Source organism: Pseudophryne corroboree, chromosome 1 (genome assembly GCF_028390025.1).
Source record: "Pseudophryne corroboree isolate aPseCor3 chromosome 1, aPseCor3.hap2, whole genome shotgun sequence".
Lineage (NCBI taxonomy): Eukaryota > Metazoa > Chordata > Amphibia > Anura > Myobatrachidae > Pseudophryne > Pseudophryne corroboree.
In genome coordinates, this window is record NC_086444.1 from 161627289 (window position 1) to 161643799 (window position 16511).

The window sequence follows — 16511 nt, forward strand, 5'->3', positions numbered from 1 at the left end:
TTGCACCTCTTTTTTCTTTTCTTTTTCTTTGCATCATGTGCTGATTGGGGAGGGTTTTTTGGAAGGGACATCCTGCGTGACACTGCAGTGCCACTCCTAAATGGGCCCGGTGTTTGTGTCGGCCACTAGGGTCGCTAATCTTACTCACACAGTCAGCTACCTCATTGCGCCTCTTTTTTTCTTTGCGTCATGTGCTGTTTGGGGAGGGTTTTTTGGAAGGGACATCCTGCGTGACACTGCAGTGCCACTCCTAGATGGGCCCGGTGTTTGTGTCGGCCACTAGGGTCGCTAATCTTACTCACACAGCTACCTCATTGCGCCTCTTTTTTTCTTTGCGTCATGTGCTGTTTGGGGAGGGTTTTTTGGAAGGGACATCCTGCGTGACACTGCAGTGCCACTCCTAGATGGGCCCGGTGTTTGTGTCGGCCACTAGGGTCGCTAATCTTACTCACACAGCTACCTCATTGCGCCTCTTTTTACTTTGCGTCATGTGCTGTTTGGGGAGGGTTTTTTGGAAGGGCCATCCTGCGTGACACTGCAGTGCCACTCCTAGATGGGCCCGGTGTTTGTGTCGGCCACTAGGGTCGCTAATCTTACTCACACAGCTACCTCATTGCGCCTCTTTTTTTCTTTGCGTCATGTGCTGTTTGGGGAGGGTTTTTTGGAAGGGACATCCTGCGTGACACTGCAGTGCCACTCCTAGATGGGCCCGGTGTTTGTGTCGGCCACTAGGGTCGCTTATCTTACTCACACAGCGACCTCGGTGCAAATTTTAGGACTAAAAATAATATTGTGAGGTGTGAGGTATTCAGAATAGACTGAAAATGAGTGTAAATTATGGTTTTTGAGGTTAATAATACTTTGGGATCAAAATGACCCCCAAATTCTATGATTTAAGCTGTTTTTTAGTGTTTTTTGAAAAAAACACCCGAATCCAAAACACACCCGAATCCGACAAAAAAAATTCGGTGAGGTTTTGCCAAAACGCGTTCGAACCCAAAACACGGCCGCGGAACCGAACCCAAAACCAAAACACAAAACCCGAAAAATTTCAGGCGCTCATCTCTACTATATAGTGTCCCGGGACATCAGGGATGCTTACCTCCATGTCCCAAATTTGCCCTTCTCACTAAGGGTACCTCAGGTTCGTGGTATAGAACTGTCACTGTCAGTTTCAGACGCTGCCGTTTGGATTGTCCACGGCACCCCGGGTCTTTACCAAGGTAATGGCCGAAATGATGATTCTTCTTCGAAGAAAAGGCGTCTTAATTACCCCTTACTTGGACGATCTCCTGATAAGGGCAAAGTCCAGGGAACAGTTGGAGGTCGGAGTAGCACTATCTCGGATACTGCTACAACAGCACGGATGGATTCTAAATATTCCAAAATCGCAGCTGATCCTGACGACACGTCTGCTGTGCCTAGGGATGATTCTGGACACAGTCCAGAAAAAGGTGTTTCTCCCGGATGAGAAAGCCAGGGAGTTATCCGAGCTAGTCAAGAACCTCCTAAAACCAGGAAAAGTGTCAGTGCATCATTGCACAAGGGTCCTGGTAAAAATGGTGGCTTCCTACGAAGCAATTCCATTCGGCAGATTTCACGCAAGAACTTTTCAGTGGGATCTGCTGGACAAATGGTCCGGATCGCATCTTCAGATGCATCAGCGGATAACCCTATATCCAAGGACAAGGGTGTCTCTCCTGTGGTGGTTACAGAGTGCTCATCTTCTAGAGGGCCGCAGATTCGGCATTCAGGATTGGATGCTGGTGACCACGGAGCCCAGCCCGAGAGGCTGGGGAGCAGTCACACAAGGAAAAAATTTCCAGGGAGTGTGATCAAGTCTGGAGACTTTTCTCCACATAAATATACTGGAGCTAAGGGTAAATTTATAATGCTCTAAGCTTAGCAAGACCTCTGCTTCAAGGTCAGCCGGTATTGATCCAGTGGGAAAAACATCACGGCAGTCGCCCACGTAAACAGACAGGGCGGCACAAGAAGCAGGAGGGCAATGGCAAAAACTGCAAGGACTTTTCGCTGGGCGGAAAATCATGTGATAGCACTGTCAGCAGTGTTTCATTCCGGGAGTGGAAACTGGGAAGCAGACTTCCTCAGCAGGCACGACCTCTACCCGGGAGAGTGGAAACTTCATCGGGAAGTTTTTCTACATGATGGTGAACCGTTGGGAAATACCAAAGGTGGACATGATGGCGTCCCGTCTGAACAAAAAACGGGACAGGTATTGCGCCAGGTCAAGAGACCCTCAGGCAATAGCTGTGGACGTTCTGGTAACACCGTGGGTGTACCAGTCGGTGTATGTGTTCCCTCCTCTGCTTCTCATACCTAAGGTACTGAGAATTATAAGACGTAGAGGAGTAAGAACTATACTCATGGCTCCGGATTGGCCAAGAAGGACTTGGTACCCGGAACTTCAAGAGATGCTCACAGAGGACTTATGGCCTCTGCCGCTAAGAAGGGACTTGCTTCAGCAAGTACCATGTCTGTTCCAAGACTTACCGCAGCTGCGTTTGACGGCATGGCGGTGGAACGCCGGATCCTAAGGGAAAAAGGCATTCCGGAAGAGGTCATTCCTACCCTGGTCAAAGCCAGGAAGGAGGTGACCGCACAACATTATCACCACATGTGGCGAAAATATGTTGCGTGGTGTGAGGCCAGGAAGGCCCCACGAAGAAATTTCAACTCGGTCGATTCCTGCATTTCCTGCAAACAGGAGTGTATATGGGCCTCAAATTGGGGCCCATTAAGGTTCAAATTTCGGCGCTGTCGATTTTCTTCCAGAAAGAATTGGTTTCAGTTCCTGAAGTCCAGAAGTTTGTCAAGGGAGTATTGCATATACAACCCCCTTTTGTGCCTCCAGTGGCACTGTGGGATCTCAACGTAGTTCTGGGATTCCTCAAATCACATTGGTTTAAAACCAGTCAAATCTGTGGATTTGAAGCATCTCACATGAAAAGTGACCATGCTCTTGGCCCTGGCCTGGGCCAGGCGAGTGTCAAATTGGTGGGTTTTTTCTCAAAAAAGCCCATATCTGTTTGTCCATTCGGACAGGGCAGAGCTGCGGACTCGTCCCCAGTTCTCTCCCTAAGGTGGTGTCAGTGTTTCACCTGAACCAGCTTATTGTGGTGCCTTGCGCCTACTAGGGACTTGGAGGACTCCAAGTTCCTGGATGTTGTCAGGGCCCTGAAAGTATAGGTTCCAGGACGGCTGGAGTCAGGAAAACTGACTTGCTGTTATCCTGTATGCACCCAACAAACTGGGTGCTCTTGCTTCTAAGCAGACTATTGCTAGTTGGATGTGTAATACAATTCAGCTTGCACATTCTGTGGCAGGCCTGCCACAGCCAAAATATGTAAATGCCCATTCCACAAGGAAGGTGGGCTCATCTTGGGCGGCTGCCCGAGGGGTCTCGGCTTTACAACTTTGCCGAGCGGCTATTTAGTCAGGGGCAAACACGTTTGTAAAATCCTACAAATTTGATACCCTGGCTAAGGAGGACCTGGAGTTCTCTCATTCGGTGCTGCAGAGTCATCCGCACTCTCCCGCCCGTTTGGGAGCTTTGGTATAATCCCCATGGTCCTTTCAGGAACCCCAGCATCCACTAGGACGATAGAGAAAATAAGAATTTACTTACCGATAATTCTATTTCTCGGAGTCCGTAGTGGATGCTGGGCGCCCATCCCAAGTGCGGATTATCTGCATTACTTGTACATAGTTACAAAAATCGGGTTATTATTGTTGTGAGCCATCTTTTCAGAGGCTCCGCTGTTATCATACTGTTAACTGGGTTCAGATCACAGGTTGTACAGTGTGATTGGTGTGGCTGGTATGAGTCTTACCCGGGATTCAAAATCCTTCCTTATTGTGTACGCTCGTCCGGGCACAGTATCCTAACTGAGGCTTGGAGGAGGGTCATAGGGGGAGGAGCCAGTGCACACCACCTGATCCTAAAGCTTTACTTTTTGTGCCCTGTCTCCTGCGGAGCCGCTATTCCCCATGGTCCTTTCAGGAACCCCAGCATCCACTACGGACTCCGAGAAATAGAATTATCGGTAAGTAAATTCTTATTTTCCTCCACTTCCACTGATTCCAAAAGTTCTCAAAATAATAAGAACAAGAGTTTGAGCAATCTTCATTTCCCCAGACTGGCCAAGGAGGGCTTGGTATCCAGATCTTCAGGAGTTGCTCATAGAAGATCCTCGGCCTCTTCCTTCTCGAGAGGACCTACTACAGCAGGGGCCGTGTGTATATCAAGACTTACCGCGGCTATGTTTGATGGCATGGCTGTTGAGCGTCGGATCCTAGCCCGAAAGGGTATTCCCAAGGAAGTCATCCCCACTCTTATTCAGGCCAGGAAAGGAGTAACGTCTAAACATTACCACCGTATTTGGAGAAAATGTGTCTTGGTGTGAATCCAAGAAGGCTCCTACAGAAGAGTTTGAGTTGGAACGTTTTCTCCATTTTCTGCAGGCTGGTGTTTATGCGAGCCTTAGATTGGGGTCAATCAAGGTCCAGATTTCGGCCTTATAAGTTTTCTTTCAAAAACAATTGGCCTCCTTTCCAGAAGTTCAGACGTTCGTGAAAGGGGTTCTGCACATCCAGCCTCCATTTGTGCCTCCAGTGGCACCATGGGACCTTAATGTGGTGTTGCAGTTCCTTCAATCGGGTTGGTTTGAGCCTCTACAAGAAATAGAGTAGAAGTTTCTCACTTGGAAAGTGGTGATGCTTTTGGCGTTGGCATCCGCAAGGCGGGTGTCTGAATTGGGGGCCTTGTCCCACAAGAGCCCTTACCTGATCTTCCATGAAGATAGGGTAGAGTTGAGAACTCGTCAACATTTTCTTCCAAAAGTGGTTTCCTCTTTCCACATAAACCAACCTATTGTGGTGCCAGTTGCTACTGACACATTCGCTGAGTCAAAGTCTCTAGATGTGGTTAGAGCTTTGAAGATTTATGTCGCTAGAACAGCTCGGATACGGAAAACAGAGGTTTTGTTTGTCCTGTATGCTCCCAACAAGATTGGGTGCCCTGCTTCCAAGCAGACGATTGCGAGCTGGATCAGAGGTACGATTCAGCAAGCTCATTCTACGGCTGGATTGCTGTTACCGATGTCGGTGAAGGCCCATTCTACTAGGAAGGTGGGCTCCTCCTGGGCGGCTGCCCAGGGGGTCTCGACATTACAACTTTGCCGAGCAGCTACTTGGTCAGGGTCAAACACATTTGCAAAATTCTACAAGTTTGACACCTTGGCCGATGAGGACCTAAAGTTTGGTCAATCGGTGCTGCAGGGTCATCCGCACTCTCCCGCCCGTACTGGAGCTTTGGTATAGACCCCATGGTCTTGATGTCGTCCCCAGCATCCTCTAGGACGTATGAGAAAATAGGATTTTGATAACCTACCGGTAAATCCTTTTCTCCTAGTCCGTAGAGGATGCTGGGCGCCCATCCCAGTGCGTACTCTACCTGCAGTTTAGTTATTACAGTTACACAAGTTGTGTTATCTTGGTTTCAGCATGTTGCTGCAATTAGTTCATGCCTGTTGGCGTGTGTTATGTTGAATGCCATGTGTGCGGCATGGTTGATTGTGTGAGTTGGTAGATATCTCACCACTAGTTAAGTAATTCCTTTCCTCGAAATGTCAATCTCCCTGGGCACAGTTCCTACAACTGAGGTCTGGAGGAGGGGCATAGAGGGAGGAGCCAGTTCACACCCAATAAAGTCTTTAGAGTGCCCATGTCTCCTGCGGATCCCATCTATACCCCATGGTCTTGATGTCGTCCCCAGCATCCTCTACGGACTAGGAGAAAAGGATTCACCGCTAGGTTATCAAAATCCTATTATTACTAATTTATTAACGTTATTGCTGATTCAGAAGATGAGAATAGACATTTGTAATATGTGATCTCATTATGTGAGTTTATACAACAACTGTAATTCCTGTACCACAGTAACGGCACACAATTAATTTTGCTTCCATTTTGCAGGTGATATCAAATCACTACGGAGTATCATCAACCCTCCAATATCCAAGTAAGAACAATAATCTGATGTATTATCAGTATGTACTATGCGCCGGATTCTGATTTGGGAATACAGTAAGGGTGTGTACACATGGGGAGATCCTTGCTATGCCCGATTTTCACTTGCGATTTCCCTTGAACTCCCCGGAGCCCAGATAGCACAGATTTTAACTAACTTTTCTTGAGATATGGACTATGTGTGCTTACGATTTTGGCTTATGTGAGATTTTGGCTTATGTGAGATGTCATTGACATGTGAGATGAACTAGATGGTACACCGATCTAGCACGTATTGACTTGCCTGCACAGTCTATCTTTTCTTGCGATGCTAACCTGGCGGGACAGCGCATTGGGATTGCAAGGTGACTTTCACCTTGCGATCTGCACTAACTTTTCTTGCGATTTTGACTATATAGTCAAAATCGAAAGAAAATATCTCACCGTCTGTACACACCCTAAGATAGAGCAAGTAACTGTGCACCTGGGTAAAACCCTGCTGCAGTGCAGATGGGGCAGATGTAACATGTGCAGAGAGGGTTAGATTTGCGTTGGGAGTGTCCAAACTGTGATCTGAATTGCAGTGTAAACCTAAAGTTGCCCAGCATCTGTGGACTACATGCAAAAGCAGTCTGTATTTACCCCACATGCAAACTTATGTATGTACTTGCACCCCTTGCATTGCAGCTTGGTATGTCTAGGTGCGCAGTTACTTGCTTGCTCTTACTTTATTCCCAACTTAGAATCAGGCCCTATATGTGCTCGGGTTTAAGACTAATTGAATCATGGGTTTAAGACACACAAAATACATTCTTGGATACATTCTTGTGTCTATATGGGGAAAAAGTGATATTTTATAAAATGATACAGGGCCTGATTGGGGTTCCGGATGATGGATCGATAGCTAATAGGTCATCACCATATGGTCGACATGAATTAGGGGACATGTAAAAGGTTGTGCTTAAGGTCGACAGGTTCATAAGGTTGACGTGACAATGGTTGACACACATATGGGGGGTGATTCCGAGTTGTTCGCTCGCTAGCTGCTTTTAGCAGCATTGCACACGCTAAGCCGCCGCCCTCTGGGAGTGTATCTTAGCATAGCAGAATTGCGAACGAAAGATTAGCAGAATTGCGAATAGAAATTTCTTAGCAGTTTCTGAGTAGCTCCAGACTTACTCAGCCATTGCGACCAGCTCAGTCCTTTTCCTTCCTGGTTTGACGTCACAAACACACCCAGCGTTCGCCCAGACACTCCCCCGTTTCTCCAGCCACTCCTGTGTTTTGCAACTCGAACGCCTGCGTTTTTCCGCACACTCCCATAAAATGGCCAGTTTCCGCCCAGAAACACCCACTTCCTGTCAATCACACTACGATCAGCACAGCGATGAAAAAGCTTTGTTATGCAGTGAGTAAAATACCTAACTTTTGTGTAAAATAACTAAGCGCATGCGCTCTGCGAACCTTGCGCATGCGCAGTAAGCGACTAATCGCAGTATAGCGAAAATCTGCAACGAGCGAACAACTCGGAATGACCCCCATGGTCCACACGTTTATTTTTCAATGTTTTTTTTATTTTTTACTTTGGCTTGATTTACTATCCATGTGGACTACGATTGGGAATAGTAATCTGTGGTGAGCACAGCGGTAGCGAAGTGAGCCACCTTCATAGGCAAATGCAGGGAGGAGTTTCTGGTTGCCGAAAACCCCCCTCCCCTTAGCAAGTGGCTCAAATTATGACAACAGTAGCAATAGTATATAATACAATTACTATAGCTGCCACCACAACTTGTAGTTTATGGGATAGAGCTGAGCTTCTGCATATGCCCAGTGTAGCAGCTTCTTCTACCAAGTTTGCTGTGTGTGGAGATCAGAGTGCTCAATCAGTGCACTGGACCAGAGAGTAGCTACCAGGAAGAAGAGACTGGCGCCTTACCATGAGGTGGGAGAATGTGTGCTTAGAAAGTGCAGTTCTGTCTGCTACTGGTTCTGTTATTTTATTTATTATGAAAAGTTTAACCTCTTCCTGACTATGTTTATATTAAATATGTTTGATACAGCCATACTTGAGCACAGGTGACTTAATTGGTACCTCAGTTATTTTGATTTAACGATCTGTGCTCAAGCATAGACCTCACTAAAACCTGGACCATTAGTGCGCCTTGAGGACCGAGGTTGGGAAACACTGCCCAATACAATCTACACCATCTATAGTGTTAATTATTAATACTGTTTCTGCTGCGGGGTACACTGGGCTCCACAGGGAATGACATTGGGGTGTAGAGTAGGATCTTGATCCGAGTCACCAACAGGCTCAAAGCTTTGACTGTTCCCAGAATGCATAGCGCCGCCTCCTCTATAACCCCGCCTCCGTGCACTGGAGCTCAGTTTTGTAGTTAGTGCCATGTAGTAAGCAGGCATACAACTAAGAAGAAGCTTTTTAAAGAAAAATGAAGACTTCAAGGGCTGCAGCAGAGTCACTGTAAGTGTTAGATGTCAGTCAGACATCTCATGCTGCAGCTCTATCACCTCCCCCAGCGGCGCTGTACACTCCCGCGCCCTGGTTGCCGGGTACCTACAGCGGAGGCTCTGGCTTTCTTCCTGTTAGTCACACACACGACCGCTGTTCTCCTGGATCGCGTGGCCGCACTCAGGGAGGAGGTAAGTGAGTCCCCTTGGCGGGACCCGCTGTAATCGCGATCTTGCGCGGCCGGTGGGAGGCGGGCCGCGCACACTGGCGTGGACACTGTGGTAGTACAGGGACACCACTAGACCACCAGGGCAAGGGCACAGGTCGGTTTTCTCTCATAAACCATTAATAAAAGCCCACAGTACCCGGTGGTGAAGTCCAGCAAGGGGATATGGCTTTGACCTGTAGCCCCTCGCCCAGCCCCAGGGCGCCATTTAGAGTAAATGTTCCCGCCGTGGAACTGCATATCTCTCTCCCTCACTCCCTGTCAGTGTTTTGGGCGCCATTAGGACAAGCTGAGCTGATCCTGGGACTGTTTGAGCTAATCCTCCTCTGTAAAGCCGCCTGCATGTCAGCGCTGTGCATTTTACAGGACACTTAAGTATTCTATATGTCTGCTGACAGTGTTAGTTAAGAAAGAGTGCATTTAGTCAGGGTTATTTAGTACAAGTACTATTGAGCGTATAGCTATACATAGTACTACTCTGTATTGCTAGTCCAGTGCAGTTTTATTGCATGTCATAATTTCTGCATTGTACATTGTGACTAGGGGGGTCATTCCGAGTTGTTCGCGCGTTATTTTTTTCTCGCAACGGAGCGATTAGTCGCTAATGCGCATGCGCAATGTCCGCAGTGCGACTGCGCCAAGTAAATTTGCTATGCAGTTAGGTATTTTACTCACGGCATTACAAGGTTTTTTCTTCGTTCTGGTGATCGTTATGTGATTGACAGGAAGTGGGTGTTTCTGGGCGGAAACTGGCCGTTTTATGGGTGTGTGCGAAAAAACGCTACCGTTTCTGGGAAAAACGCGGGAGTGGCTGGAGAAACGGAGGAGTGTCTGGGCGAACGCTGGGTGTGTTTGTGACGTCAAACCAGGAACGAAACTGACTGAACTGATCGCAGATGCCGAGTAAGTCTGGAGCTACTCAGAAACTGCTAAGAAGTGTCTATTCGCAATTCTGCTAATCTTTTGTTCGCAATTTTGATAAGCTAAGATTCACTCCCAGTAGGCGGCGGCTTAGCGTGTGCAAAGCTGCTAAAAGCAGCTTGCGAGCGAACAACTCGGAATGACCCGCTATGTGTGTGTGCATATAGCTGCTGTGTGACCTCCATTTCGTGTATCTTACTCAGATTGCTATCTCTATATTCTGTAACCTGAGGGGGCTAAGTGCGTCAAGTTTATCTTTTAATATAGGTAATTCACAGGATATACTCTGTGTGTATTTTTCTCTGTAATTTTTAGTCACCATATACCTCCTGAATTCCCTGTTTGTGCTGATACACTGCACAGGGGGTTCTTGTCAGGTATTGTGCTGCCGATATTGTACTGTGTTGCCTTGCATTGAGCTTTCGGTTATGTCAGCTACAAAGGGCAATGTTGCTGGGGCTAATCCCACATTGCTTGGTGGTGACGCTGCAGACACATTTGAGGAAAACATAGCAGCTGAGGGTTCAGGTTCGGGGGGATCCTTACCCCCAAGTGGGACTGTAGCAACGGGGGTTCAAAATGACCCACCTTGGGCTACCTTTTCCACGCTATTGAGTACGCTGGTAACTAGACTATGGGACCTCCTGTGCCGGTACAACCGCTTATAGTCCCCGCAGTTAACCCGCCATGGGCAGATCAACTGTCCGCTCAGTTACAGCAATTGAACCAATCACTGACTACTCAGAAGTCTAACCCTCGCCTGCCTAAGACCAAGGGGTCCTGTAAGCGGGCCATTACTTCCCCACAATCCACCAACGTCCCAGACTCCTCGTCTGATGAGGATGGCGTTTTATACTGACCCCACAGATTCTGATCCTGACGCTTCTGATGGGGAATCTGTTTCACAGGTGGATGTTCCTGACTTGTTGGAGGCTATCAGGACCATTCTTCAAATTACTGATGATCCGGAGCCTGATGCTGCCCCGGAGCCTGATGCTGCCCCTAAGAAACCGGACAGGTTTAAACCTCAGAAAGTGGTTAAACAAGTTTTACCTCATTCTGACCATTTATTTGACATGCGTCAGGAATCCTGAGAAAATCCAGGAAAGAATTCACGCCTCACAGGAAGATGCTGGCTCGCTACCCTCTCACTGCGGAGCGAAGTAAAAATTGTGAAACACCCCCGCCAGTGGATTCGCAAGTGGCGCGGCTGGTGGTATCCTCAGCTCTGCCGCTAACTACCGTAACGTCTCTGAAAGAACCGACGGATAAGCGTGTTGAGGGTTGTTTAAAGGCGATTTACACCCTAACTGGTGCTGCGCATAGGCTCACCATTGCAGCGACATGGGCTGCAGAAGTTGTTAAAGCATGGGCTCAGGATCTGGAGGCGGAGTTGTCTTCCAACGCTTTTGATCATGCTAGACAATGTCTGTCTTATATTGTCACAGCGTCTCATTACATTAAGGAGGCGGCTTCTGATGCCGGTATTCTGGCGGCCACGGCTTCTACTACATCCATTTTGGCTCGCCGGATTCTCTGGTTACGGTACTGATCTGTGGATCTGGACTCTAAGAAAACTCCTGGAAGTACTCCCTTTTAAGGGAGACATTCTTTTTGGAGAAGACCTCAACAAGATAGTGGCTGACTTAGCGTTTGCTAAAACAGCATGTCTACTGAGCACTGCTCCTTCGGTGCCGAAGGCCAAGCGTACTCCATTTGGCTCCTTTCATCCTTCAGGGAAAGCAAAAGGTCAGGCGTACTCGAAACAGGCTCGCACTTCCAAACCCAATAAGCTCAAACGGGCCTGGTATGCCCGTCAGCCTGCTTCCAAAACTGACAAGCATGACGGGGCGGGCCTCCCTCTGGGGGATCCCAGGGTGGGGGGCCGACTTCTAGGGTATACCCAGGAATGGTTGAAGACCACTTCCGATTCCTGGGTGCGGGAAGTCGTCACTCGAGGTTACGCCGTATCCTTCAAGAATCGTCCCCCCTCATCGATTTTGCCTGACAGACATTCCTTCGGATCAGGTGAAGGCAAAAACTCTTCATTCGGTGGTACAGTCCCTCCTGGACACAGGAGTGGTGGTACAGGTGCCTCTGGCTCAGAGAGGCAAGGGGTACTATTCACCGCTGTTTCTAGTCCTGAAACCGAATGGGTCCTCCCAGCCCATTCTCAACCTCAAGTCCTTGAACAAATTTGTGAGGGTCTCCAAGTTTCGTATGGAAACTGTTCACTCTATTGTTCTGGCCTTGGAACCTGGGGATTATATGGTCTCCCTGGACATACAGGATGCTTGCCTGCATATTCCCATTGCAGTGTCACATCAGCAGTACCTAAGGTTTGCGGTTGGCAACCTCCATTACCAATTTCGGGCGTTACCTTTTGGTTTGACCACAGCTCCGTGAGTCTTTACCAAAGTCATGGCGGTAATGACGGCTGTACTCTGCCGTCAAGGGGTCAGGATCCTACCGTACCTGGATGACTTGTTGATCCTGGCAAATTCACCAGAAACTATCCTACGCCATCTGGATCTGACTATCCAGTTTCTGCAAGCCCACGGGTGGCTCATCAACTGGAAGAAATCTTCCCTGGTCCCTACCCAGAGCATGGTGCACCTGGGGGCATTGTTGGACACTCACAACCAGCGGTTGTTCTTGTCTCAGGAGAAGGTCCTGAAGTTTCAGGACAGGATTCGGTGCTTCCTATCTCGTCCGTAAGTGTCGATACATTCGGCCATGCAAGTGCTAGGTCTCATGGTGTCAGCTTTCGACATGGTGGAGTACGCTCAATTCCATTCCCGCCCTCTGCAGAAGCTGATTCTTGCCAAGTGGGATGACCTGCCTCACCGGATCATATCTCAAATGATCTCCTTGTCTCCGGAGGTCCGTCTGTCACTGAGCTGGTGGCTTCATACCAACGATTAAGCAGGGGTCGTCCCTTCTGGATCTCCAACTGGGTCCTTCTGACGACGTAAGCCAGTCTGAGAGGTTGGGGCAACACTCCCTTCAGGGTCGGTGGGCCAAGGTGGAGTCTCTCCTCCCGATAAACACTCTGGAATTGCGGGCGGTGTTCAACTCATTGAACTTGGCCCAGTATTTAATACAGAACAGACCTGTTCAAGTACAGTCGGACAACGCCACCACGGTGGCGTACATCAATCATCAAGGCGGCACTCGAAGCCGCATGGCATTGAGGGAAGTATCACGGATTGTTCAGTGGGCGGAACGCCATCTGCCAGCCATATCGGCAGTGTTCGTTCCGGGGGTCCTAAACTGGGAAGTGGACTTTCTCAGTCGTCAGGACATACATGCCGGAGATTGGAGCCTCCATCCAGATGTGTTTCAACTTCTCGTGGACAAGTGGGGCCTTCCAGATGTGGACCTGATGGCATCTCGACACAATCACAAGGTTCTGGTCTTTGGAGCAAGGACAAGGGATCCTCAAGCAGCGTTTGTGGACGCACTGCCAATTCAATGGAACTATCGACTGCCGTATGTGTTCCCTCCGGTGTCACTCCTGCCCAGAGTAATAAGGAAGTTCAAGCAAGAAGGAGGAATACTACTTCTAATATCTCCAACGTGGCCCAGACGGCATTGGTTCTCAGACCTTCAGGGTCTCTCGATAGAGCGTCCCCTTCTACTTCCGCAGCGCCCAGATCTCCTCGTTCAGGGCCCCTGTGTTTATAAGGATTTAGCCCGATTGGCTTTGACGGCGTGGCTCTTGAAGCTTCCGTCTTGAGGGCCAAAGGATTTTCTGAGGCGGTCATTCAAAGCATGTTGGAGGCCCGGAAACCGGCTTCCGCTCAGATTTACCATAGGGTCTGGAATTCTTACTTTGCTTGGTGCGCATCTAACAATCATGACGCTTACAAGTTTAGTATGGCCAAACTTTTGGCCTTTCTACAACAGGGCCTGGACTTGGGCCTTCGTCTGGCCTCTATCAAGGTTCATATTTCTGCCTTGTCGGTTTGGTTTCGTAGAAAAATTGCAACTTTACCTGATGTTCATACGTTTACTCGGGGTGTGTTGCGGATTCAACCTCCTTACGTCCCGCCTGTGGCTCCTTGGGATCTGTCGGTGGTTCTGGAGGCGTTGCAAGGTCCTCCGTTTGAGCCTTTTGAATCGGCAGACCTTCAGTGGCTTTCTCTTAAGGTGTTGTTTCTGCTGGCTATTGCCTCTGCCAGAAAGGTGTCGGATTTGGGTGCCTTGTCCTGTAAGTCCCCATATCTGATTTTTCACCGTGACTGGGCGGTTCTTATAACACGTCTCGGGTACTTACCTAAGGTGGTGTCGTCTTTCCACCTTAATCAGGAGATTGTGGTTCCGGCATTTGCCTCTCCTGAATTGTCTTCCAAAGAGCGGTCTTTGAATGTGGTACGGGCTCTCCGTATCTATGTGAAGAGGACAGCTCCTATCTGGAAATCTGATTATCTCTTTGTATTGTTTGGTTTTCACACGTGGCTGGCCTGCTCACAAGCAGACCTTGGCCAGATGGATTAGAATGGTGATTGCACATGCTTATGTACAGGCTGGTCGTCCAATTCCTGCTACTATAAAGGCCCATTCTACTCGGTCTGTTGGACCTTCTTGGGCGGCCCGCCGTGGTGCGACCCTTGAACAATTGTGCAAGGCGGCTACGTGGTCCTCCGTGAACACGTTCATAAGGTTATATGCCTTCGATACTTCCGCCTCCCAAGATGCTTCCTTTGGACGCCGGGTTGTGCCCGCTACAGTGCGTCCCCTCCCGTGAGGAACTGCTTTAGGACATCCCCAATGTCATTCCCTGTGGAGTCCAGTGTACCCTTGAGTCCTATTGGAGAAAGAGCGCTATATAAATAAAATTATTATTATTATTATTATTACCCCGCCAGCAGAAAACGAGATTTATGGTAAGAACTTACCATTGTTAAATCTCTTTCTGCGAGGTACACTGGGCTCCACAGGGCGCCCACCCTGACGCACTTAGCTTCTTTGGGTTGGTATGGCATTAGCCGCTGACACTTTCTCCTGTCATGAGAATGTGGTGTATGTGGCTACTAATAGTTGTCTTCTCTTTTGCCTGCTACTGCATTGGACTGGTTAACAAAAACTGAGCTCCTGTGCACGGAGGCGGGGTTATAGAGGAGGCGGCGCTATGCATTCTGGGAACAGTCAAAGCTTTTGAGTCTGTTGGTGCCTCGGATCAAGATCCTACTCTACACCCCAATGTCATTCCCTGTGGAGCCCAGTGTGTACCTCACAGAAAGAGATTTAACAACGGTAAGTTCTTACCATAAATCTCGTTTTTCCTTACACTATCTAGTGTATGAAAAGACACATGAGTACATATATGCTCATGGTCGGTACTACATTATTTTACTGCTCCCCTCGACTCGCACACTAGGTCCCGTGTTCACCAGAGCAGAAGGTTGTTGATTTAATTTGAAAACCCCCTTCTAGAAATCCTACGTTTTCCCCTGACCTTGCCTGAAGCGTGGCGACTGAAGCAAGCCCAAGATGTTACACCTTTCCACTAATTGGGGTCTTATCTAGTTAAACATACAAAATAACACCCAAAAAAAAAACTTGTCGAACCTTTTTGTGTTGTCCATTTCCGTCAACCTTTGACCATGTTGATCTTTTGTACTGTCATCCTTTTCCATATCAACTTTTTGACCCTGTTGATCTAATGCATGTTGACCATATGGTGTCGACCTATTGACTGTCTAATCTGCACCCACTGATTCAGAGATGTCCACTGTGTCGATGTTTTTGCAGTTGTGCAATTACCGGTAATCTGTGCATGCATCTAACACACTGCGCACGCATCAAGGTACATTATCATAGCCGCACACTGTGCCTTTTAATGACAAAGTTATTGACAGGCAGAGCCTGTTTGGGTGAGTGGAGGCAAAAATGCAGCATGTTGTGACATATTTCGGGGCATGTCTCAGCCTGTGACTGATCCAGTGTGCTGAAAATATGGCACCAGCGGCTCAATTCCCACCGCCATTCTGTGTGACCCCAGTGATACGCAAGAGTCCGCTAATCTGAGAATGTGACCGGACTGCGACTTGTTATGCTTGTGGGCGGCTCAGTGGAATTCCCAACGCCAGAGACATTTGCATATTTATACCATTACTGTGTGAAAAGTGGCAGCTGTGAATTCATTAGCATACAACTCTAAATCAGGCCCATAGACGAGGAGATTGCAGTCTGTGCATTCTATTAGGGGACACTGTAACATGATTCATATCTATCTATCTATCTATCTATATATATATATATATATATATATATATATATATATATATATATATATATATATATATATATTCTATTTCGTCCTAGAGGATGTTGGGCCGCTCAAAGAACCATGGGGTATAGACGGGATCCGCAGGAGACATGGGCACTTTAAGACTTTCAAAGGGGCGTGACCTGGCTCCTCCCTCTATAACCCCCACCAGACTCTGTTTTAGAAATGTGCCCGGCCGAGACACAGGGCACTAGGAGAAGCTCCTAGAGTTTCTCTGAAAGACTTAATGTTAGGTTTTTTATTTTGGGAAGATCTGCTGGCTACAGACTCCCTGCTTCGTGGGCAAGAGGGGAGAGCAGTCTAGACCCACTTCTGATGAGTTCCAGGGCTCTGCTGCTGCTGACAGGATGCCTTCAGCTCCTGAGGGGAGACGAACGCCGGGCTCTCCTGGATGCTCCCTCCCACAGCTTGCCGTCCCCCCTCTTCAAGCCAGAAGTCAGAAGACAGGTGAGTATAAGAAGAAAGAAGACTTCTCTTCATCTTTCAAGACGGCATTGTAGAGGTATCGCACAGCGGCTATGCACAGTGTGCGCCAGGCTCCCGCTGAGTACACACCGCTGGGTGCAGGG

At 48.3% G+C, this 16511-nt stretch overlaps 1 protein-coding gene across 7 annotated transcripts in view; it reads left to right on the forward strand.

The window, feature by feature from the left end:
• Positions 1-16511, forward strand: part of GFM2 (GTP dependent ribosome recycling factor mitochondrial 2) — a 119769-nt gene that overhangs the window by 34059 nt on the left and 69199 nt on the right. For all 7 annotated transcript variants that reach the window (XM_063963857.1, XM_063963855.1, XM_063963851.1 and 4 more), the window contains exon 4: positions 5998-6043. In XM_063963857.1, the coding sequence (XP_063819927.1) occupies positions 5998-6043 (46 nt within the window). The remainder of the gene's footprint in view (positions 1-5997; positions 6044-16511) is intronic.